The 27,208-nt window shown below is 39.8% G+C and overlaps 1 protein-coding gene across 1 annotated transcript; it reads left to right on the plus strand.

Moving 5' to 3' along the window:
• SUN3 (Sad1 and UNC84 domain containing 3) lies at window positions 1–26,807 on the plus strand (the record flags this gene model as incomplete). Its single annotated transcript, XM_082662055.1, has 8 exons — window positions 1–93; window positions 4,186–4,226; window positions 5,247–5,418; window positions 6,693–6,777; window positions 14,129–14,244; window positions 15,304–15,471; window positions 25,588–25,680; window positions 26,688–26,807. The coding sequence occupies exons 1-8, from the start codon at window positions 4–6 to the stop codon at window positions 26,805–26,807; spliced, it is 885 nt and encodes a 294-aa protein (XP_082518181.1). The 5' UTR covers window positions 1–3.
• Window positions 26,808–27,208: the final 401 nt, after the last annotated feature.

The raw sequence follows: 27,208 nt of genomic DNA on the forward strand, positions 1-27,208 counted from the left end.
CACATGAGGCTTAAAGAAAAAGAGTTTCCTCAAAAATCCAGACAATTTTATGCTGTAATTGCAGAATATGGTTCACAGCTTTACAATTACCAGGTGATGTTTTGTTAAATCATTTTGTATGTCACTCATTTAAAATCTAATACACTAGATTTGTGATTCATTACCCTTTCTTTCTTCCCTGTTTCTCCCTTTTGCAATGGCAATGTCTATCCTATGCTGCTATGTTTGAAAGCAGTTAATGTGTTTGATTTCACAGCCTCATAGCTGGAGGGGAATTTGCTTCAGGATGAATTGTACCTGGGGTCTCACCCATATCTGACTTGGATGACATTTAGTTGAGGCTTTGGACTTTAGACTTTTAAGTTGATGCTGGAATGAACAAAGACTTTTGAGCTGTTGGGATAAAATGGATGTATTTTGTATGCAAGAAGGACATTAATTTGGGGGGCCAGGGTTAGAATGTCATAGGCTGAATATTTATGTCCCCCCCCAATTCATATGTTGAAACCTAACCCCAGGTATTAGGAGGTGGGGTCTTTGAGAAGTGATTAAGTCATGACGGTGGAACCCCCATGTTTGGGATTAGTGCCCATTATAAAAAAGATAGCCCAGGGACTTCCCTGGCAGTCCAGTGGTTAAGACTCCACAGTCCCACTGCAGGGTGTGTGGGTTCGATCCCTGGTCGGGAAACTAAGATCCTGCATGGCACATGGTGTGGCCAAAAAATAAAAAATAAAAAAAGATACCCCAGAGGGTTCCCTGCCCTCTCTCTGCCATGTGAGGACACAGTGAGGAGACACTGTCTATGAACAGGAAGTGGTTCTCACCAGATACCAAATCTGCTGGTGCCTTGATCTTGAACTTCTGTCTCCACAACTGTGAGAAATAAACTGTTATTTATAAGCCAACCAGTCTCTGGTATTCTGGAGCAGCCTGAACAAACTAAGCCAGCACCCCAAGGGAAGCTTCAGCACATGGAAAATGGCAACTAACACTTCAGTTAACCACGGCCTGGAGCTGTGGACAAATGGCCTCCCATCTGTCCTGAAGCTAGTTAGAGCAAAAGGGACTGAGCCTGAGACCAGACACTGGTGTCCTCTCTCTGGTGCACCCCAGCACTCCAGATGTTACCTTGTTTGTCCTATGCTTTGGCCTCTGAAGATGAGAGAAAGGAGGAAGGACAGGAGCTTCAGTCAAGTCAACCACTGCTCCACAGAAAGAAGCGACAGACCAATGAACTCCATCCAGTCAGTGACCTTGGACCTGGGCTTGTGCCCTCTTCCCTGGAAGTTATAAGGTTTAAAATTAGATAACTTGTGGCAGTTTTGTTATAAAAAAAAAAAAAGTACTGACCACGTGGGGCATTTGTGAACACTTGCATCCAATTTGTCACAGCTCGAAGTATTGGAGCCACATTCTCAGAATCTGACTGAGCCACATTCTCAGTCGACATTACCTGTAAAAACAAAACAGTGCTCACCGAGGCAGTGCACATACAAAAAGTGGACCAGTACAGAGAAGATCAGCACGGCCCCTGAGCAAGGATGACTAGCAGATTCATGAAGGCTTCCGTATTTTTAAGAGTAAAATAGTTAACAATAACTAACAAGGCTGTGGCCCTGCCCACAGCTGTTTCTCTGCCTTTTCTACTCAGCCCTGTCATTTCTCAGGAGGCTGTTGATTCCACACCTGTCCAGTTGACTGCAGATGCCAACTGGTCCTCCTTCAATGGGCATGTTTTGGGTCAGGCAGCAGGTGTTTCATCAGGAGCTCTGTTGGAGATGCTGTGCAGTCCTACTGAAGGCACTGGACATCTGTCCTAACCTTCCATGGGGCTCTGTACACCTGCCCGGAAGGAAGCTCCAGAAAGGTTCTTAGGAGCCCCAGCACCATTCTTATCACAGGACCCTCGTGGAAGGGATGGATCACCAGCCGTACCCAAAGCAGCCTCTGCTGCATCTTTGAGGTTTTCATTTTTCCCTGTGGACGCCAACCCATCTTTCACGTGTTATCTTCCTTTCCCAGTCCTTCTTTTCTCTTCACGTTCATTTCCTCACTTTTTTTTGGTTTGATGGCTTTTTATTTTTTAATTTATTACTTTATTTATTTTTGGCTGTGTTGGGTCTTTGTTGCTGTGCACGGGCTTTCTCTAGTTGCGGCAAGTGGGGGCTACTCTTCGTTCCAGTGTGCAGGCTTCTCATTGTGTTGGCTTCTCTTGTTGTGGAGCACGAGTTCTAGAGCACAGGCTCAGTAGTTGTGGCACATGGGCTTAGTAGTAGTGGCTCATGGGCTCTAGAGTGTAGGCTCAGTAGTTGTGGCTCATGGGCTCTAGCGTGCAGGCTCAGTAGCTGTGGCACACAGGCTTAGTTGCTCCGCGGCATGTGGGATCTTCCCAGACCAGGGCTGGAACCCGTGTCCCCTGCATTGGCAGGCAGATTCTTAACCACTGTGCCACCAGGGAAGCCCTGGTCTGATGGATTTTTATACTATATTTGCTCCTATACTGGAAGCCACCTAAAATCCTTTTGGAAATGAGGCAAATAAAAATGCTTTTAAAAATCCGGAAAATGTTAGCTTTCAAAGAACTCTCAAATTTATTTATCAGCAAATTAATGAAGGCATATTTTCTGTATGTTCTTTTAAGGTTAGAACAGAAAAAAAGTAACAGAAGTGCAACACACTGCCTCTACCGACAGGAAATCTATTCAAACAGAAACTGAAAAACTAGAAATAAGAATTTCTCCCTACCAAAAATAAGCTCCCACATCCACATCCACATCAAAAGAAAAATGTTGAGGAGAGCCTGTAAGAAATTAAATTGTCCACTAATGAGAACCTGCCGTTTAGCACAGGGATCTCTACTCAGTGCTCTGTGGTGACCTAAATGGGAAGGAAATCCAAAAAAGAGGGGATATATATATATGTATAATTTGATTCACTTTGCTGCACAGCAGAAACTAACACAACATTGTAAAACAACAATACTCCAATAAAATATTTTTAAAAATTAAATTGCTCAGCAGAAAAACAAAAGCGAGGTAATTGCTTACTGTGTGGCGTGCTGTGTTCCACTCCACTCCATTGTCGCACAACAGTGTGGATGAGATGTCCCTCCTGCCTTGCACCATTTGGGCAGAGCAAACTGATGGGAAGTCAGAGTCTTTGAAACAAAAAAGCAAACTTGTCCGTTGAGAAGGATGGAACATTATTTCCCTGATAACTCATGGTTGGTCACTGCAGTGGGTTGAAAGTGACCCCCAAGAAGCTATTTCATGGCCTGACCCCCAGAACCTGTGCATGGAACCCTTATTTGGAAAAAAGAGTCTCTGCAGATGTAATTAGGGCTCCTGAGATGAAGTCATCCTGGATTTCCCAGATGGGCCCTAAACCCATTGACACGTGTCACACAGCTGATAAGAGACACACAGAGGAGAAGCACCTAGGGGAGAAGGGCGTGTGGGGACAGTGCAGCCACAGCAAGCCCGGGAGCCTCCAGAAGGTGGAAGAAGCAAGAAATGGAATCTCTCTTGAGCCTCAGAGGAAAGTGTGGCCCTGCTGACACCCTGATCTCGGACTTCTGGCCTCTAGGGCTGTAAGAGAATCCACTTCTGTCATTTTAAGCTTCTGGGTTTGCAGCCATTGGTGGGGAGCCTGGAACCCACGAGGTTCGTGGAACTTCGCACACAGAGGAGCTGGCAGAAGGAAGCTGGGTGGGCAGGGGCTGCAGCCTGGGAGCAGACCCTCTGTCCGCTGTCCCATGTGGACTTCCTCTGCCATGCCCCATGTGCATCCTAAACGGCAGCAACGTCGTCAGCCTGGCTGGGCACCCCCTGATCAAACGTGAGACGGTCCTGTTGGGACACCCTGCCGGCATGAGGTAGGGGCCTGCAATGTGTTTGATGGCATGCTAATGGAATCCAGCCATTGGCTTCCTTACAGAGAAAGGGGATGCCCCTCACTGTTTACAGGAACAAACCTCAGGTCTGGATGCCTCCGCATCTCCTCTAAATATAACTATTTGCAGGAAGATGCAGGTGTCTTAGAGGCTGTGGGTCCCACTTGCCACACGTCTCTATCGAGGGTGGCAGTGTGATTTCCTTCCCCTTTACAAATAGGAAAAATAACTCCACCTGAGTAGGCAGGATTTGGAATGATTTTGTTTTGTTTTGTTTTGTTTTTTTTCAGGCCAGGCTTCGAATGCCAAAAGAGCAACTGGAACTTTTAAAGTGAGTGAGATGTTCTCATGTGTGGGACTTTCTGGTGTGGGTCCAAACACTGAAATGCTTTTGTAAAATTATAAAACTAATTTCTACTTCTGTGGATCATTCTTTAAGGAAATATACACTGGGAGGTGCTTTCAATATTATTTATTATTTTTTTAAAAAAGGAAACAACCAAGATGAGAAAAACAGGTCGAAGGTTAAACATGTGGAATGGAGAATTATGAAGCCATTAAAATAATTCTAAAATATGTTTACTGATCTGGGAAGTGCAGTGGGACACAAAATTGTTTTGTAACAATGTTTTTGCATGGAATAAAAACTGTTACAAACACACCAAAATTTAAGGTTTTATTTCTTCAAAATTTTATATTTTTTCACAAATTGGGAGAAAATACTGGATAAGTAGTGCTTCCATTTTTTTCAGCATAAAGAAATACCCATTGGCTTGACATTTTCTTATTCTTTCTAATAAGTTTCAAACTGTACAAGTAGCAGAGTCCATACTTGGAAAGTAAAATCTTGCACCCTGGAGCTGGTGAAAGGCAGCTGCCCCCCACCTCCACCCATGGCTGGATCCTCCAGCCCCCTGCCTCGCCCACCCGAGGCTGGTCCACAGAGTCTCAGGGCTTGTCTGGGAATCTCCAGCTCTGTACCCCACTCAAAGTGCAAGGTGTTCCCCATCCTAAGGAAGTGAGAGGGGGATTTAAGATCCACACTGTGAGATCACCCAGCTCAGGTCAGGGTGGCTGCACTCACTAAGGGAGGGATGGGATGTGCCTACACAGAGCACGCCCCAAGCCCTGGGATGTCCTCAGGACAGCTTCCCTGAAAGCCTTTGCTTTTCACATGTAGGGAAGGGCAGTGCTTTAGACGAAGGGGCATCTCCTGAGCGCCCCTCACTTGGGGTTTCTCTCTTCTGCAACGTAAAGCACCTCTTTGTTTTGCTGGCCCTGAAGCCCAGCCCTGGGGGGCAGCAGGGAGCCCAACGCTTCCTCCTTTCACAGTGAGGGTCTCCATTCACAGGAAGGAAAGCCAGACTTTGGAAAACAACTTACGTGAAATTCTATTTTTAATTGAAGAAATAGATGTTCTGAAGGCCTTACTTAGAGATATACGGGATGGTCTGCACAGTTACAGCTGGACTGCAGATGGAGACTCCGCTGAAGGCTGGGACCACACTGAAGTTGTGGACGAGGTGATGTGGGCATTGGCAGGGAGGCGGGGCTCGTCCGAACTTCAGTTGTCACATCCACAGCTTACGTGAGTGGGGAATGGTGTGACAGCTGGGGTGTGGTCTGTGTCCTCTTGAAAATTCTTCCCCGGCAGTAGCTTACATTCACTAAAGCTTGCCCCTGGAAACACACTTTTTCATAATTGCTGTGTCACAGGGAAGATTTTGTATTTCAAGAAAACTGACTTCCCACCCAAATAAGTAACAGATTCTGTCTTATTTTGCAGTTAAAAACAAAAGAAGACAAACAAAAGCTCATTTAGAAATGATAGTCTCTGAAAGTCCATACACAAATACTCAAATAGTAAAATATTTTTATTCAGGGACCTAAAGCTCGTGTATTTGACCTACTTAGCACCAGGTGGGGCAACATTATGATGAAGACCAAAGAGATTGGTTTTGCCTCTTCTCCCCCCTTATTAGCACTAGCTTCTTTCCTTTCCTTAGGTTCTGCTTTTTGAAAGACACAGAAAGCTGACACTGACCACCACTGCCTCAAGGCCCCCACTGCCACGGCCCTGGGACAAAGTGCTTCCTCAGTTAGAACTCAGACTGTTATGTTCTCTCAGGACACTTGCTTTTCTAGACTCAGAACATCCTCAAGAACCCAATATTAATCCAAATGATGAATAATTTCTCACACAAGCAATCACGTACTCTATGTAAACTGCCTTGATCCCCAAATACCTACAGGGAATTCCCTGGCGGTCCAGTGGTTAGGAATCTGCACTTCCACTGCAGGGGGCACAGGTTCGATCCTGGGTTGGGGAACTAAGATCCCACAAGCTTCAAAAAAAAAAATATATATATATATATATATATATTTAACCAAATATTTACAGAACATTCAAGTCTTTATTATTAAGCAGAGACACTATAAGGGGCACCCAGCAGGTCACACGCATCCGCATTTGACTGCCCCACCGTGACAGCATGATGGAGTAGTTGTCAGGCCTTCAGGAGGGGCTTAAGTCCAGCCTTGCTCTGTGGCCTTGGTGAACAGCCGAACATCACAGGTTGGATAACTCAGCTGCCTGAGAAACACCGAGCCCACTGACCTGGGAAGGTGATGTTAAGAATCTGTATGCGGTGCTGGGCTCCACCTGCAGCTTGGTCAATGTTCAGTGTTGTTATCATTTTGCAGATTAGGGAATTTGGGTCCAAATCAACAAAGTAAATTGTCAAAACTCAAGCAGTTGACAGAGATTAACAGGAAACTCTTTTTAAAATTTGTACAGGAAATGTCAAACTTGGTAAATTATGTACTTAAAAAGTTGAGAGGAGATCAAGTCCAGATGGCCGATTACGCCCTTAAGTCTGCAGGTGAGTAAAGGAGTGACAAGGTCAATATAAAAAGTCGAGGCTTCAAAAGCATCCATGTCCTCTGTGTTTCTTTATCTTGTGTTTATCTATCTGGTAACTGGAGAGGGAGGAAAAACTAACAAACCTAGACAGTAAAGAGGAGAATAGAAATGGTTGTGGGTGAGTGCAGATGTGTAGGCAAAAGCACCACAGAGAAGGTGCACCTGCACAGGGAGGCTGGGGATGCGTCACAAGCATTATAACAGTCTATCCTCTATATACTAAAACGACTACTAATGACTCATCTAAATGCATTATTAGCGATTAAGTGATAGTGTCTCAAGACTGTATGTAATGTTCTTAGTATCCTCCAAAAATATATTCTTAAGTGCTTAGACTGTGAATCGTTAATCTTAATATTGCCTAGAAGCCCCTGCCTGTGGCAGTGTATGACCATGTGCTCAGTGAAGCATTGGGGGGGTGGGAGGGAGGAGGGGGAAAGGATGCAAGAGAAAGAGGGGGGAAATACAAAGCACACAGAGGAGCGCTAATTTTTATCAAGTGACAAAAGCCAAACTAATATTGCGGAAATAAATTTGTGTCCTGCATGGAGCAGAGAACATTTGAACCAGCATGATTATTAGTCGTGTGTGTGTGTGTGTGTGTGTGTGTGTGTGTGTGCGTGCGCGCGTGTGCGCGTACGCGTGTGTGTGTGTGTGTGTGTGTGTTGAGAGACAGAGCAAAAGGACAGACGTTTGACTTTGAATTCCCTGAAGCCTGAGAGGCATGAGCTTAAATAAGGTGGGAAGGTAACTCACAGAATGCTTTTTTTGTTTGTTTCCTTGGGCATAAATTTATTTATTTATTTTTGGCTGCATTGGGTCTTCACTGCTGTGCACAGGTTTTCTCTAGTTGCGGCGAGCGGGGTCTACTCTTCGTTGCGGTGTGCGGGCTTCTCTTGTTGTGGAGCATGGGCTCTAGGTGCGTGGGCTTCAGTAGTTGTGGCACGTGGGCTCAGTAGTTGTGGTTAACGGGCTCTAGAGCTCAGGCTCAGTTGTTATGGTGCATGAGCTTAGTTGCTCCGTGGCATGTGGGATCCTCCTGGACCAGGGCTCGAACCTGTGGCCCCTGTGTTGGCAGGCGGATTCTTAACCACTGCACCACCAGGGAAGTCCGAGTCTTAGCATTCTGATACAGCCTTTTGATGCCTTCTTCCTATTCTGTTAAATATACTTGCAATTCCATTTGGAAAAACCATAATGACAAAGGTCCGTAGATACCCTGTGTAAAACAAGGAATGGCAGAAAATGTTATGGCTTCTGAATAAATGTTAGCATGATGCACAGCCAGCTTCTGGTTAGGATGAGATGGAGAAAAGCCCAGGGTAGCCTTTCTTCCCTGCTGATGACATACAACTAAAAGAGTTGGACAAAATATAAAAAGCAGCTACCTGAGTATGATGAAAAGTAAACAAAAGAAGGCAGATTGTGGAGGGAAGTAAAAGACTGGAAATGTGGCCCATGCGGGGGTGAGTTTACTGTTTTTCTTTTCTCTCAAAGCTTGAGCTGAGGCTTGAGCTGCAGTGACAGAGCCGCAAGGTGGTGACAGTGCGGTGGGTGACTAAAATTATGAGAGAAACTCCACCGTTCTAGAAAGAACCAGAACAAAATAGTCCTGTTGGCCAGAGAGTGTAGGAGGAAGGCTTGAGAAGGCCGGACAGGAGAGCAGACGCCCTGACCTCATGTGTGTGGCCTGCTGCCAGCTTGCCTCATAGCTTCTCTTTCACGGAGATGGACCCACGGCAGCACAGCAGCGGCTCTGAGATTTTGACAAAGATTTAGCCACAGCTCGGGTCTTAGACTGTCCACTGAGGGGCACATGGGCAGAACATGCCTATTGTAAAGGCTCTGAAAATGGAACTGAGATTGTTACCACCTCCCATAGAAAAGGAGGGGCATTTATGGTCTGAACATTTCTGGTTGATTGTGTGATGAAACAAACAAAAGCATCCAGAGTCTCACAATATAATATTCAGTATGTCTAGGATACAGTTCAAAATTAGTCGACATACCAAGACCTAGGCAAATGTGACCAACTTGCAAGGGGAAGGAGAACCAGCAGATGCCAACCCACTCCATCAGGACACAGATGTTGGATTATCACACAGAGACTCTGAAGGCAGGTAGTGTAACTAGGCTTCACGTGGTAAAGGTAAGTACAGCTAAAATGAATGAAAAGATATGATCTCTCAGCCAAGACAGAGAAACTATAGAAAATAACCAGATGAAAATTTGAGAAATGAAAATACAACACCTGAAAAAAATTCATTATATGGGCTTAATAATAGGACAATGACAAGAGAAAAGAATTAGTGAAACTGAAGATCGGTAGAAATTATCCAATCTGAAGAAGTGGGAAAAAATGGAAACAATTTTGAAAAAAATGAAACAGCTTCAGAAACCTATGGGATATATGAAAAGGTCTAACATTCTCATCCTTGTAGTCTCAGAAGCAAATAAGAGATAAATGCAGAAAAATAATTTATTTGAAGAAATAATAGCTGAAAACATCCCAAATTTTGTTAAAAAAGTAAATTTATAGAGTCAAGAAACTGAGGAAATCAGAAACAAGATAAAGTCAAGGAAAACTATATCCAGACACATCATAAATTTCACAAAACCAAAGATGAGGAAGTCTTGAAAGCAGCTAGAGGAACAAAACACACACATTAATATGGGAGAATAATGATACAAATGACTGCAGATTTCTTATCGAAAACCAAGGAGACCAGAAGAGAGGGGAACTACACTGTAAAGCACTGAAATAAAGGAAATGCCAATGCAGATCCAGTAAAAATATCCTTTAAGAATGAGGATGAGGGACTTCCCTGGTGGCGCAGTGGTTAAGACTCCATGCTCCCGATTCAGGGGGCCCAGGTTCAATCCCTGGTCAGGGAACTAGATCCCACATGCATGCTGCAACCAAGAGTTCACATGCCACAACTAAGGAGCCAGTGTGCTGCAACTAAGGAGCCCACCTGCCACAACCAAGACCCAGTGCAACCAAATTAAAAAAAAAACAAAAAGAGAATGAGGGTGAAATGAAGTCATTCTTAGATGAAGGGAAACCAAGGGACTTCTTTGTCAACAGATCTGCTAAAGGAAGTTCTTCAGGGCTAAGGGAAATGACACCAAAATGAAACTTGGAACTTCAGGAAAGAAGAAAGAACAACAGATAAGACAAATATCTATAACTATGAGACAATTTTCTTAAGTTCTTTAAAATAGGTATGACTGTTGAAAAGAAAAATTATAACATTAGCTGATGGGGTTTTAATATATGTAGATGGACAACTCTTAAGGAAAGGTCAATAGGTGAAGTTAAAGGGACCTCTTGGTAAAATATTAGCTCTAAATTGACTTTGAAAGGTTAGTTATGTGTATTAAGATTGCCAGAGCAACCACTAAAAAAAGACAAAGTATGTACAGAGGGAACACACCTCAACATAATAAAGCCATATGTGACAAACTCAGAGCTAACGTCATACTCAACAGTGAAAAGCTGAGCACTTTCCTCTAAGATCAGGATCTAGACAAAGATGCCTACTCTCACCATTTTTGTTCAATGTAGTATTGGTAGTCCCAGCCACAGCAATCAGAGAAGAAAAAGAAGTAAAAGGTATCCAAATGGGAGAAAAAGAAATAAAACTGTCGCTATTTGCAGATGACATGATACCATATACAGAGAACCATAAAGACTCTACCAAAAAACTATTACAACCAATAAATGAATTCAGTAAAGTTGCAGGATACAAAATTAATACATAAAAATCTGCTGCATTTCTATACACTAATAACAAATTATCAGAAACAGAAATAAAGAAAACAACTCCATTTACAATTGCACCAGAAAGAATAAAATGCCTAGGAATAAATTTAACTAAGAAGATGAAAGAACTATACTCTGTCCTAGTCAACACTGTACTAGAATTCCTAACAGTAAATTAAGACAAGAATCAGAGAGAGAAGGGGAGGGAAGAGTGGGGGTGGGGAGGGGAAGAGAGGGAAAGAAGAAAGAAGCAAGCAAATTGGAGAGGAAGAAATAAAAAACTCCGTATTCACAGACAACATGATGATTTATGTAGAGAATCATCAAAAAATCTACTAGAACTAATAAGTGAAGTTAGTAAGTTCAACTGTATATATATAATTTTTAGATGCTAGTAATAAGAAATTGGAAAAATAAATTTTAAAAACAGTCTTATTCACAACAGCAGTGAAAAACATGCTAAAAGCAAAAAAAAAAAAAAAAAACAAAAAACCACTAATGAAAGAAATAACAGAAGACCTAAAAAAGTGGACAGATCTTCCAAGTTGTGTATTAGAGGCACCAATATTGGTAAGATGGCAATTCTTCCTAACCAGTCTATTGATTCAACACAATCCCAGTCAAAATCTCAGCATGATTGTTTGTAGAAATCTATAAGCTCTTTCTAAAATAGCCAAAACAGTTTTGAAAAGAAGAACAAATTTGGAGGACTCACACTGATTTGAAAGCTTACTATAAAGTTACAGTAATGAGAGAATGTGATGTCGATTAAATTAATGAAACATAATAAAAAGTCCAGAAATAGTCCCACACTAATTAACTTTTGACAAAGGAGAAAAAGCAAGTTGATGGTGCTGGAAGAGTTGGACATTCGTATGCAAAAATAAACCTTGGCTCACACCTTACAAAAGTTAACTCAAAATGCGTTAAATGTAAAAAGTATGATCTAAATATAAAGCTTAAAACTATAAAACTTCTAGAAGAAAAAATAAGAGAAAGTTTTTGTGACTTTGAGTTGGGAAAAGATTTCTTAGACACAATACCCAAAATGTGATCCGGAAAAAGAAAAGAATGGATAATTTGGACTTCATCTAAATTTAAAACTTCTGCTTGGAAAAAGCTATTGAAGAGAATGAAAAGACAATTCACAGGCTGGGAGACAGGATTGCAAACCAAATACTTGACAAAGGACTTATACCCACAATTTATAAACACTCAAATTTCAATGGTAAGAAAACAGCCAATCCAATAAAAAGTGAGCAAACGATTTGAAAGCCACCTCATCAAAGAAGATATATACATGTCAAAAAAGCACATGAAAAAATGCTCATCATTAGTATCCATGAGTGAAATGTAGATATACCCATTAGAATAGCAAACAAACAAAACCTGACGCGTGAAATGGCGGCAGCAATGGAAAGCAAGCAGAACTCTTACACGGGGCTGGAGAGAATGTAACGGTGGTACAGCCATTTTTGGAAAACCATTTGCCAATTTCTTTCTTTCTTTTCTTTTTAAAATTGAAATATAGTTGATTTACAATGTTGCATTAGTTTCAGGTGTACAACACAGTCATTCAATATTTTTATAGCTTATACTCCATTTAAAGTCATTACATATAAAATATTGGTTATATTCCCAGTGCTGTGCATTATATCCTTGTATCTTATTTATTTTATACCTCGTAGTCTGCATTTCTTAATCCCCTTCCCCTATCTTGCCCCTCCCCCCAGCCCTCTCCCCTTTGGTAACCACTAGTTTGCTCTTTTGTATCAATGAGTCTGTTTCTGTTTTGTTATAGTCACTCACTCATTTTATTATTTAGATTCCACATATAAGTGAAAACATACAATAATTGTCTTTCTCTGTCTGACTTACTTCACTAGGGTATGACATTTGACAATTTCTTATGAAGTTAAACATAACACCTATGAGCCAGCAATTCCACCTCTATGTATCAATATTTACCTAAGAGAAGTTTAAATTTATGTTCACAATAAAACCTGTCTTAGAATGTCTACAGCAACTTTATTCATTATCACCAAAACTGGAAATAGATGAAGGAATAGCTAGTTGTGATGTATCCATACGGTGGAATGTTACTCAGCAATAAGAAGGAACACATTCATTATACCTGCCAGGAAGCTCAAATGTATCAATTGTGCTAAGTGAAAGTAGCCATATTCAAAAGGCTACTACTGCGATTGACTACAAAGAGACAGCAAGAGAGAAGGTCCAGAATAGGCAAATGTAGATAGCAAGTAGGTCAGTGATTGCCTAGGGACGAGGTGGGGTTCGGGGGAGTGACCACTGAGTGCAATAGGGTTTCTTTGGGTGCTGATTGAAAGTGTTCTAATGTTGATTGCGGTCGTGGTTGTGCAACTCTGTGAATATGCTAAAAACCACTGAATTGTACACTTTAAATGAGTAAATTGGGTAGTATGTATATCTCAATAAAGCTGAATAGAAACTTAAAAAATGAGAATGAGAAAAGTGAATTTGAATTACTTAAAAACCCTACCTGCCACAATTAGCGTTTTCTGAACTAGATTATGGCTGGGGTGGGGTCAGTCCTCACATCAGTATGTGGAAGTTTAATTCCTGTCCAACCAGTCAGCCCAGCAGGAAAATTCATTGACCAAGCAGACCATATCAGCACTCAAAAACAAGGTACTCACAGGGTTGCCAGGTAAAATAAAGGGTGCTCAGTGAAATTTGAGTTTCAGGTAAACAGCAAACAATTTTTTAGTATATGTCCCAGATATTGTATGGGACGTAACTGTACTAAAAGGTTATTCATAGTTTATGTAAAATTAAAATTTAACTGGGAATCTTGTGTTTCTACTTGCTAAGTCCTGCATCCCTGGGTACATTCACTATTTCAAATCCTACCATCTTAGAAAAGGCACTGGCGATCTGATATTCACCACGTATGTGTCTTTTTAATGTTGTATTGTGATATCCAGATGGAATTTAAGGAAGTGATTTGCATTTTCTTTATTTCTTATGTATCAGATACATTTGCTTCTCAAATGAAGTAACCTGAGGGATAATATTTGATGAGTATATTTTATATTTCTTTGATTAAAATGAAAGCTCAATAAATCTTCAGAATGGCTGTTATGAATACAACTTGTTAGTACATTTATGACATTGCTGGTCATTCGGCTTTTGTTTTTGATTGAATTGGGCTTATTTATCACATGACTTGTTGAAGTATGGGGATCCATATGTCTCCTTAGCTAATAAATACAGTACACATAATATTTCCTTGTCTAAATCAATTGCTCCAGATTTCAATTTTTTATTGTAATATCAGTTCCAAAAGTTTTGTGAAACCACACAGAGTAAGAATGGTTTTCTCAAAGTGACAAAATTTCAGTGGTAGTGAAAGCTGAGAGTCATATTTTTCTTATCAGTTTCCTGGTATGAATTTTACCTTATTTGTAAGTTGCCCAGTAATAGTTTCCCAACAACATTAAAATCTAAATGGTGTTTTGAATTGTGTGATTTTTTAATTTTAAAAATTATTTTATAATTTCAGGAGCCTCTGTTCTTGAAGCTGGGACCTCAGAAAGTTACAAAAATAATAAAGCAAAACTCTACTGGCATGGGATTGGGTTCTTAAATTATGAAATGCCTCCAGATATCATTCTCCAGGTAAAAGCTAGATTTAAAATAACCTGTTTATATTTTAGCATTCTGTTCCTATCACTTATCAGGAAAAATTTTAATGTCTGAAATGGCAACAACTCTGAACTTGTCAGGGAAACTGAAACTGTACTCTTGCATTTTTACAGTCATCAAAGTACGTGAAATATTTCCTACTTATGGGCAATGAACTATGATTAATTAATTAATTAATAATTATTTATTATTCTAAGATCAGTGAACTACAGTATGTACTTCTCAAATAAAACATACACATTCCATATCTTTTCTTTAAGTTGATTCTGTGGTCTTCCTTTTCCACTGAAAACTTCAGTCACTCAACAAACACTTGTTGAAGATGCATGACCCCTAAGTGCAAGTACTGTGCTATGTGCTGTTCAGGCCAACACATTTTTATAAAGTCCAATTATAATAGGAGAAATTTCCAAGTAAGATTTTCACTATCATTTCAGTTCAATTCAAAAGGCATTAGACACCAACTGACAGTACAGTTCTTCTTAACTATAACTACACACCTGAATTTATTTCCAGTTTAGAAATACCTTCAGTGGCAAATGTATAGATCTCACTCCAGAGTACAGTCTAGATCTAGAAAATGGTAGACATCATCTTTCTTCCTTACCACCAGTATAGCCAGCTTCGCTATCACCACCATTATCATCACCACTACTACCATCACCACCACCATCACCATCATCACCTGCCATCATTGTCACCACAGTGACTGCCACCATCCTCTTCATTACCACCACCAGCACTGTCTTCACCAGTGCCTTCACCACTCATACCAACTAGCTGCCTGTAGCAACTTACAGTCTAGTTAGAGCAATGAAAGAAAACATACTCACACAATAAAAGGCTCTGATTGACATCAGCACAACCAAAACTATGGGTATCATGGAAGCTTTCCTGTTTGATACATCCCACACAGTGCCTTCATATTATAGGCATAAGCAAGTTCTTTGGTCAATAGTGATTAGCTGGCCAACATTGTAGGAGTGGATTTATATAAGCAGATAAAAGATTAATGCAGTGTTTTCTTTCCAGCCGGATGTCCACCCTGGGAAGTGCTGGGCCTTTCCAGGTTCCCAGGGTCATGCCCTAATCAAGCTTGCCAGGAAGATCATACCAACTGCTGTCACCATGGAGCACATCTCAGAGAAGGTGTCTCCCTCAGGAAACATCTCCAGCGCACCCAAGGACTTTTCTGTCTATGTGAGAAGCTGTCTAAATCTTCATTCAGAAGGGGTTATAGTAGATGATTGGTTAGGAATTGGGAGCTGGGATCTCATCTGAACTGTGCAGCTAACCATTTGTATCACTGTGAGAAAATCACTTACTTCCTGGATCTCTGTTTTGTCATCTACAAAGTAAGAGGGTTGGACCAGATGATTACTATTACTTAATTCTATTGTTTACTTTTATCAAAGTTATACGAGTGTAATTTAAAAAGAAACATTTCCATGTTTATAAGGAAACATGATTTTCCCTTGTCCCACCCCAATTTTTACTCTCTGGAAGCTTCCACTTGCAACAGTCTTAGATGCTTATGTCATTACTGACTTCATGTTTGTTTTTACTGTTATTGCTTGATTTTTCAGTTTTGATTATTATCTACTGACTTCCTCTAATGGAAAATGGAGATTAGTTCTCTTCCATGCCTCTCCCATTCTCCCAAAATGTCTATGTCTTAACTTAAAAAAAAAAAAACAGGTTTATTGAGATATAATTCACACTCTGGTGATTCAGTCATGTAAAGTGTACACTTAGTACACAACTTAGAGTTGTGTAACTATCAACATGATCAATTTTAGAATATTTTTACTATTCTCCAAAGAAAGCCTGCACCCCTTAGCTGTCACTTCCCATCCCCCACCTCACTCCCCCAGCTGCGGACAACCACTAATCTACTTTGTACCTGTAGCTTTCCCTATTTTGGATATTTTGCATAAAATGGAATCATATAATACGTGGTCTTTTGGTTTTTTTTAATTAATTAATTAATTTTTGGCTGCTTTTGGTCTCCGTTGCTGTGCGCAGGCTTTCTCTAGTTGCAGCGAGTGGTGGCTTCTCTTTGTTGCAGACCGTGGGCTCTAGGCACACAGACCTCAGTAGTTGTGGCTTGCGGGCTCTAGAGTGCAGCCTCAGTAGTTGTGGCGCACAGGCCCAGTTGCTCCGTGGCATGTGGGGTCTTCCCAGACCAGGGCTCGAACCTGTGTCCCCTGCACTGGCAGGCGGATTCCTAACCACTGCGCCACCAGGGAAGTACTGGTCTTTTGTGAATGGCTTCTTTCACTCAGCATGTTTCCAAGGTTCATGTATGTTATAATGTGTCAGTACTTCATATTTTTAATTGCTGGATAATATTTTCTTATATGGATTGACCCCTTTTATTGATCCGTTCATCAGTTGCTGGACATTTGAATGGTTCCCACCCATTTGACTATTATGAATAAATCTGCTGTGAGGAGCTGTGTACAAGGTTTTCTGTGGACCTCAGGCTTCATTTATCTTGGGTTTGTGCCATAGAGCGGAATTGCTAGATCACATGATGAATCCGTGTTTCATGTGTGAGACACTGCCAGACGGCTTATCTCAGTTTCAATCCATAGCCAACATTTTCACTGTGACTCTGTGAACAATATTGTTTTAGTTGAGTCATACAATGCACTGGAATACTATTTTCTTTACATGAAAATTTTGATGTTCTTGAGGATAATTGCCTCATTTTAATTTAATTTGCTTAGTTATCTATATTTCTATCATGAAAACATTTCCAACCTCTTCTTCAGATGTGTAAATATCCTCCCATTCTGCCCATTCATGTCAGATACTTTATAAATAATTTCTTTTTTATTTTTTAAAGATATCCTCTGGAGCACTGCTCATCTGCTCCAACCTGGTTGCTGGCCAGGCCTAATGCACAATTGTTGTCAGGGGGTTTCATGTCCACATCCTGGGGATTTGACTTATCTAATCTATTTTTTTTAACATCTTTATTGGAGTATAATTGCCTTACAATGGTGTGTTAGTTTCTGCTTTATAACAAAGTGAATCAGTTATACATATACCTATGTCCCCATATCTCTTCCCGCTTGCGTCTACCTCCCTCCCACCCTCCCTATCCCACCCCTCTAGGTGGTCGCAAAGCACGGAGCTGATCTCCCTGTGCTATGAGACTGCTTCCCACTAGCTATCTATTTTACCTTTGGTAGTGTATATGTGTCCATGCCACTCTCTCACTTTGCCCCAACTTCCCCTTCCCCCTCCCCATATCCTCAAGTCCATTATCTAGGAGGTCTGTGTCTTTATTCCTGTCTTGCCCCTAGGTTCTTCATGACCATTTAAAAAAAATTTTTTTAGATTCCATATATATGTGTTAGCATAAGATATTTGTTTTTCTCTTTCTGACTTACTTCACTCTGTATGACAGACTCTAGGTCCACCCACCTCACTACAAATAACTCAATTTCATTTATTTTTATGGCTGAGTAATATTCCATTGTATATATGTGCCACATCTTCTTTATCCATTCATCTGTTGATGGACACTTAGGTTGTTTCCATCTCCGGGCTATTGTAAATAGAGCTGCAATGAACATTTTGGTACATGACTCTTTTTGAATTATGTTTTTCTCAGGGTATATGCCCACTAATGGGATTGCTGGGTCATATGGTAGTTCTATTTTTAGTTTTTTAAGGAACCTCCATACTGTTCTCCATAGTGGCTGTATCAATTTACATTCCCACCAACAGTGCAAGAGGGTTCCCTTTTCTCCACACCCTCTCCAGCATTTATTGTTTGTAGATTTTTTGATGATGGACATTCTGACTGGTGTGAGGTGATACCTCATTGTAGTTTTGTCTAATCTATTATTTTAAAAATCTTTTCTATCTTATTTTTCTTCTTTGTTTTCTGTTCCACCTTCTGGAATATTTTATCAATTTATATTTTAAACCCTATGCTAAATTTTTCATTTCTGCTGTCATGATTATTCTAAGACTCTTTTTCTATAAATACTCCTTTTTCTAGAGTGTATATGTTTTCCTATATTACTGGATGCAATTACAGTTTTGTTCCATGTTTTTAGCTCCCTCACATCTTTACTCCCAAGTACCCCCTTTCCTATTTGTTAACAGGGGCTCCATGTTTCTTGTTAGTTGCTTTCCACATGTGTCTGGTGGCTGGCTTTTGCTGCACACATGAGAGTCAAGTCAACAGTGAGCTTCACGGCTAGATGGTCTGGTTGGAGACTGCAGAGTGTGGTATCCAGAAGTTTGACCCCAGGAATCCTGCAACCTTGTGCCCAGGGGGTTTCAGCTTGGCCAATGTGCTGGGTGTGGAGGTGCACAGCCCACCATTCATGCAGAGGTTATACCTTCACCTCTTAGTTTTGCAGGGTGCTCCTGAGGTCAACTTTCGTAGAGCTGGGGGGAAAAAGATAATCCTTTTCTGGACAAGGGCAGGGGTGATGACCAGGGTATAACTGCTTCTTAAAAAGACAGTTAGCCCACTCTCAGACGTGGGGACCCCTCAACCTCATGCTGGGCCCCATTGCACGGCCCCAGCTCTGGCCCTTTCTGGGTCCTTGCAGTAAACATCAGCACCAGCATGCTGTTGGTTCCCCCTACAGCCAGGGTAGCGTGAGTTTTTTCCAGGCCACTGTACCAGTCACCATTTGGCCATCTCCAGATGTTTTTCTCTCAGTGTCTGCTCCCATGTTTTCCTCAGAGGTTTATGCCTTACTTCAATCCCTTCGTGTTCCTATCCAAAGGAGGGCTCAGAGTTAAACAAGGGTGCTCAGCCTGCCTTGTGTGTCATTCAAACCATTAAATGCCATGGTCCTGGAGTTATAAAACACAGAGACTACTCTCCTTTGATGCAAGCCTGATGCCATCCACAGTCAGTGTCTGCAGACACCTATAGTTGAGCTATGTTGGATTTGAGCAGATCAAACCCTGTCTCACAAAAGTGTGCACAGTTGCTCATTATGGAGGGATTTTATGGATGAATACTTCAGGCAAGAATCCTTTAGTAAGAAAAATTACTTCTCATTGTTTTTCTCTAATATTAGTGAATTTATGAACCAAGTGAAATTAAAATAGAATGATAAAGAAGGTGGAAATAAAAGTAGCATGCCTCTAAACAGGCTACAGGAACTATATGAGACTTTATATATATATATAAAATGTGAAATATGTATATTGATATGTCAATATATAGATGAATGTGTATATTATATATAATATATATAATTGAATATATTATATATAATTGAATATAATATATATTAGAAATAATTGAATATATAATATATATTATATAAAATTGTGAGTGCATTATTTAGTCATGATGTATCCAATTCTTTTAATAAATTAATTTATAAATAGTTTAAATGTTGATATTATGATTTTCATTATATTGAATAAAATGACTGAACTCATGAAATCTTTATTTTGTTGTGTTACTATGATTCAAGGAACCTAACAATAAACTTTAGATTTACAGGGTAAATTAACTTCCACCAGTGTGCTCTCCTCTCAAAAATCTTCAATTTTAAAGGGTAGAGAGAAGCAAGAAGAGCTACAATCCTGCAGCCTATGGAACAAAAACCACATTCACAGAGAAATAGACAAGATGAAAAGGCAGAAGGCTATGTAACAGATGAAGGAACAAGATAAAACCCCAGAAAAACAACTTAATGAAGTGGAGATAGGCAACCTTCCAGAAAAAGAATTCAGAATAATGATAGTGAAGATGATCCAGGACCTCAGAAAAAGAATGGAGGCAAAGATCGTGAAGACTCAAGAAATGTTTAACAAAGACCTAGAAGAATTAAAGAACAAAGAAACAGAGATGAATAATAAAATAACTGAAATGAAAACTACACTAGAAGGAATCAATAGCAGAATAACTGAGGCAGAAGAATGGATAAGTGACCTGGAAGGCAGAATGGTGGAATTCACTGCTGTGGAACAGAATAAAGAAAAAAGAATGAAAATAAATGAAGACAGCCTAAGAGACCTCTGGGACAACATTAAACACAACGACATTTGCATTATAGGGGTCGCAGAAGGAGAAGAGAGCAAGAAAGGACCAGAGAAAATATTTGAAGAGATTATAACCAAAAACTTCCCTAACATAGGAAAGGAAATAGCCACCCAAGTCCAGGAAGCGCAGTGAGTCCCATACAGGATAAACCCAAGGAGAAACACGCCGAGACACATAGTAATCAAACTGGCAAAAAATAAAGACAAAGAAAAATTATTGAAAGCAGCAAGGGAAACATGACAAATAACACACAAGCGAACTCCCATAAGGTTAACAGCTGATTTCTCAGCAGAAACTCTACAAGCCAGAAGGGAGTGGCATGATATACTTAAAGTGATGAAAGGGAAGAACTTACAACCAAGAGTACTCTACCTGGCAAGGATCTCATTCAGATTCCATGGAGAAATCAAAAGCTTTACAGACAAGCAAAAACTAAGAGAATTCAGCACCACCAAACCAGCTCTACAACAAATGCTAAAGGAACTTCTCTAAGTGGGAAACACAAGAGAAGAAAAGGACCTACAAAAACAAACCCAAAACAATTAAGAAAATGGTCAAAGGAACATACATATCGATAATTACCTTAAACATGAATGGATTAAATGCTCCAACCAAGAGACACAGGCTTGCTGAATGGATATAGAAACAAGACCCATATATATGCTGTCTACAAGAGACCCACTTCAGACCTAGGGATACATACAGACTGAAAGAGAGTGGATGGAAAAAGATATTCCATGCAAATGGAAATCAAAAGAAAGCTGGAGTAGCAATACTCATATCAGATAAAATAGCCTTTAAAATAAAGAATGTTACAAGAGACAAGGAAGGACACTACACAATGATCAAGGTATCAATCCAAGAAGAAGATATGACAATTAAAAATATGTATGCAGCCAACATAGGAGCACCTCAATACATAAGCCACTGCTAACAGCTATAAAAGAGGAAATCAACAGTAACACAATAATAGTGGGGGACTTTAACACCTCACTTACACCAATGGACAGATCATCCAAAATGAAAATAAGTAAGGAAACAGAAGCTTTAAATGACACAATAGACCAGATAGATTTAATTTATATTTATAGGACATTCCATCCGAAAACAGCAGATTACACTTTTTTCTCAAGTGTGCACAAAACAGTCTCCAGGATAGATCACATCTTGGGTCACAAATCAAGCCTCAGTAAATTTAAGAAAATTGAAGTCATATCAAGCATCTTTTCTGTCCACAATGCTATGAGATTAGAAATGAATTACAGGGAAAAAAATGTAAAAAACACAAACAGGGCTTCCCTGGTGGTGCAGTGGTTGAGAGTCCACCTGCTGATGCAGGGGACACGAGTTCGTGCCCCGGTCTGGGAAGATCCCACATGCCACAGAGCGGCTGGGCCCGTGAGCCATGGCCACCGAGCCTGCATGTCCGGAGCCTGTGCTCCACAACGGGAGAGGCCACCGCAGTGAGAGGCCCGCATACCACAAAAACAAAAAACAACAACAACAAAAAAAAACCACAAACACATGGAGGCTAAACAATACATTACTAAATAACCAAGAGATCACTGAAGAAATCAAAGAGGAAATCAAAAAATACCTAGAGACAAATGACAATGAAAACATGATGATCCAAAACCTATGGGATGCAGCAAAAACCTTTCTAAGAGGGAAGTTTATAGCTATACAAGCTGATCTCAAGAAACAAAAAAAATCTCAAATAAACAATCTAACCTTACACCTAGAGGAACTAGAGAAAGAAGAACAAACAAAATTCAAAGTTAGCAGAAGGAAATAAATCATAAAGATCAGAGCAGAAATAAATGAAATAGAAACAAAGAAAACAATAGCAAAGATCAATAAAACTAAAAGCTGGTTCTTTGAGAAGATAAGCAAAATTGATAAACCATTAGCCAGACTCATCAAGAAAAAGAGGGAGAGGACTCAAATCAATAAAATTAGAAATGAAAAGGGAGAAGTTACAACAGACACCACAGAAATACAAAGCATTCTAAGAGACTACTACAAGCAACTCTATGCCAATAAAATGGACAACCTGGAAGAAATGGACAAATTCTTAGAAAGGTATAACCTTCCAAGACTGAACCAGGAAGAAATAGAAAATATGAACAGACCAATCACAAGTAATGAAATTGAAACTGTGATTAAAAATCTTCCAACAAACCAAAGTCCAGGATCAGATGGCTACACAGGTGAATTCTGTCAAACATTTAGAGAAGAGCTAACACCCATCCTTCTCAAACTCTTCCAAAAAACTGCAGAGGAAGGAACACTCCCAAACTCATTCTATGAGGCCACCATCACCCTGATACCAAAACCAGACAAAGATACTACAAAAAAAGAAAATTACAGACCAATATCACTGATGAATATAGATGCAAAAATCCTCAACAAAATACAAGCAAACAGAATCCAACCACACATTAAAAAGAGCATACACCATGATCAAGTGGAATTTATCCCAGAGATGCAAGGATTCTTCAATATATGCAATCAATGTGATACACCGTATTAACAAACTGAAGAATAAAAACCATATGATCATGTCAATAGATGCAGAAAAAGCTTTTGACAAATTCAACAACCATTTATAAAAAAAACTATCCAGAAAGTGGGCATAGAGGGAAGGTACTTCAAAATAATAAAGGCCATATATGACAAACCCACAGCAAACGTCATTCTCAATGGTGAAAAACTGAAAGCATTTCATCTAAGATCAGGAACAAGGCAAGGATGTCCCCTCTCACCAATATTATTCAACATAGTTTTGGTAGTCCTAGACACAGCAATCAGAGAAGAAAAAGAAATAAAAGGAATACAATTTGGAAAAGAAGAAGTAAAACTGTCACTGTTTGCAGATGACATGATACCAAACATAGAGAATCCTAAAGATGCCAACAGAAAACTACTAGAGCTAATCAATGAATTTGGCATTGCTGCAGGATACAAAATTAATGCACAGAAATCTCTTGCAGTTCTATATACTAATGATGAAAAATCTGAAAGAGAAATTAAGGACTCTCCAATTTAACATTGCAACAAAAAGAAAAAAATACCTAGGAATAAACCTACCTGAGGAGACAAAAGACCTGTATGCAGAAAACTATAAGACACTGATGAAAGAAATTAAAGATGATACCAAGAGATGGAGAGATATACCATGTTCTTGGGTTGGAAGAATCAATACTGTGAAAATGACTGTACTACAGAAAGCAATCTGCAGATTCAATGCAATCCCTATCAAATTACCAATGGCATTTTTTTACAGAACTGGAACAAAATGTCTTAAAATTTGTATGGAGACACAAAAGACCCTGAATAGCCAAAGCGGTCTTGAGGGACAAAAATGGAGCTGGAGGAATCAGGCTCCCTGACTTCAGACTATACTACAAAGCTACAGTAATCAAGACAATATGGTACTGGTACAAAAACAGAAATATAGATCAATGGAACAGGACAGAAAGCCCAGAGATAAACCCACGTACCTATGGTCAACTAATCTATGACAAAGGAGGCAAGGATATACAATGTAGAAAAGACAGTCTTTCCAATAAGTGGTGCTGGGAAAACTGGACAGCTACATGTAAAAGAATGAAATTAGAACACTCCCTAACACCATACACAAAAATAAACTCAAAATGGATTAGATACCTAAATGTAAGACTGGACACCATAAAACTCTTAGAGTAGGAAGAACACTCTTTGAGGTAAATCACAGCAAGATATTTTTTGATCCACCTCCTAGAGTAATGGGAATAAAAACAGAAATAAACAAATGGGACCTAATGAAACTTCAAAGCTTTTGCATAGCAAAGGAAACCATAAACAAGATGAAAAGACAACCCTCAGAATGGGAGAAAATATTTGCAAATGAATCATCGGACAAAGGATTAATCTCCAAAATATATAAACAGGTCATATGGCTCAATATTAAAAAAATAAACAACCCAATCCAAAAATGGGCAGAGGACCTAAATAGACATTTCTCCAAAGAAGACATACAGATGGCCAAGAAGCACATGAAAAGCTGCTCAACATCACTAATTATTAGAGAAATGCAAATCAAAACTACAATGAGGTATCACCTCACACCAGTTAGAATGGGCAGCATCAGAAAATCTAGAAGCAACAGGTGCTGGAGAGGGTGCGAAGAAACAGCAACCCTCTTGCACTGTTGGTGGGAATGTAAATTGATACAGCCACTATGGAGAACAGTACGGAGGTTCCTTAAAGAATTAAAAATAGAATTACCATATGTCCCAGCAATCCCACTACTGTGCATATAACCTGAGAAAACCATAATTCAAAAAGACACATGCACCCCAATGTTCATTGCAGCACTATTTACAATAGCCAGGTCATGGAGTCAACCTAAATGCCCATCAACAGACGAATGGATAAAGAAGTGTGGTACATATATACAATGGAATATTACTCAGCCATAAAAAGGAACGAAAGTGGGTCACTTGTAGAGATGTGGATGGATCTGGAGACTGTCATACAGAGTGAATTAAGTCAGAAAGAGAAAAACACATATCATATATTAACGCATATATGTGGAACCTAGAAATGGTACAGATGAACCAGTTTGCCAAGCAGAAATTGAGACACAGAAGTAGAGGAAAAACATATGGACACCAAGGGGGGAAAGCGTCAGTGGGGTGGGGGTGGTGGTGTGATGAATTGGGCAATTGGGATTGACATGTATACACTGATGTGTATTAAATGGATGACTAATAAGAAAAAAAATATTTGATAGTGGAAAAAAATAAATAAAGGTTAGAGAAGGAAGGTCAAAAGCACAAGGGTAATTGCATACACAAATTAACAAAAGCTTACTTTTTGGATGGAGCTATTTGTGTGATCAAAGTTTGGCAAACTGGTTAAGTTTCACGCATATTGGGTCAATATGGGGACTCATTTGGTGTTTATTTTATTCAAAGTATAGCAAATACATTTATGAGGCCAAAGTCAATTTTGGAATTTGCTCTGTCATCTCTCTTTCTCACCTCTTTGTTTATCTCTCTATCTGAATCTATTCGGCCCTTTGATTAGCCTGTTTCTTGCCTAAGGGCTCCCCCACCAGAGTTAAACACCTTTTGGGTTTATAGGGCAGTACTGGCAGCTAGCATAGCGCTGTGCCCCGGAGGACACCCAAAGATGTCTGGAGAATAGTTGCTACTTGAACAGACACTTGCCTCCGTTTACTGTAACTGAACACCCATTCATTACAACCTCTGTGTCTGTTGTTTTCTTTACAGGGCGTCTCGAAACAATGTGAAGGAGAAGAAATTTTCCTAGGTCAGTTTATATATAATAAAACAGGAACCACCGTTCAAACATTTGCGCTCCAGGTAATGAGACCCTTGGGAAAAGATAGGGTATCAGTGACTCCATCCCAGGGAGGGATTTGTTGGGATTGCTTGATGCAAAGTGGTGTGTGTGAGAATAATTCTGACAAAAGTATGCGATAAGCAAAGCTTGTCTGAATTTAAATTCTTAGCTCCAATCATGTACATAAGTTTTAATGCAAAAAATAGGCAAATATAAAATTTATTTCTAAGCCAAATTCGTCATCATTTGCTATCACTTATATATATATATATATATATATATATATATATATATATATATATATTCTCTTTCTCATCCTTATCTTACTTATTAGATTCCCTTGATAAGATTAGGTGTGATGGTCACTATCATCTTCCTTCCGTAAAAGGGATGGGGATGATGATGGTACAAAATGAGATGGTTGGGGGCAGAGAGGAACTTGGAGAGAATAAATATTTAATACCAAATAATATAAGTAACACTTCTCACCCTAACTCAATGGGGAAAGAATACCAACTGGTAACTTAGAAACCCTTGAAAGTCATTAAGGCATATGAAATATATTTAATCATTTCTCATTAGTCACAGGAAGTAATGAAGAGATGCAGAAGGCATCTCAAACCATGTAAAAACAAGTGTGTCACTACACTTCTCGGCCAATGGTGAGAAAATCTAAGCTGAAAGCAGTATATGTGTCAGAAATGAACGTACTTGTAGAGTTTCACATTCAGTTGTTTACCCACATCCCTCCCTGGGGCAGCCAACAAGGAGCACCATGGAGGCTGGACAAGGCAGTGAGAGGCCTCGAAGTATAGACCACCATGTTATCTCCCTCCCCTGTATTTGCCTTTTTATGAGCTCTTTACTTACAGTAGCTCATTACATCATCCATTAGACTGGTACTTGAAAGCACTTGACTTAGAAGGAAAGACAGTGTTTTAATTTTTTATTACATCAGCATGACTCAGGGTTCTTTGAGAAGGTTTATTTTATAAGACATTAATTTCAATCTTTTCTGTATTTTCAGCATGAAGTTCCTGAATTCTTATTATGTATGAAACTTAAAATCCTTAGCAATTGGGGACACCCGAAGTATACTTGTTTATATAGATTCAGGGTTCATGGCACCCCAAGAGATGACACCTAGAAGAACTGGTGCAGAAGCCCATGACCACATGTCCAAAATATTCAAGTGATTCCCTTAGTTTACACCACACCTATAGGAATCAAAAATCAGAAGTGAGAAAGAAACCTCCAAGTGGTTCCTACCTGCCAGTAAAAAGTGAATGAATTTTACTAATAAAAAAATAAAAAAGTAAATTCAATCTCTCTGCATTACTGTGTTTTTTAAAAATTTTTAGCCACAGGGCATGTGGGATCTTAGCTCCCCAACCAGGGATCAAACCCACACCCCCTGCAGAGGAAGCTCAGAGTCTTAACCACTGGACCGCCAGGGAGGTCCCATGTTAGTGTAGCTTCTGAGGATGAATCATGTTGTTGAAGCACTGAAAAATGAGTTTGCATTTAGAAGAAGATGGTATTTTTCAA

The sequence above is a fragment of the Grampus griseus genome (assembly GCF_964374135.1).
Source record: "Grampus griseus genome assembly, chromosome: 9".
Lineage (NCBI taxonomy): Eukaryota > Metazoa > Chordata > Mammalia > Artiodactyla > Delphinidae > Grampus > Grampus griseus.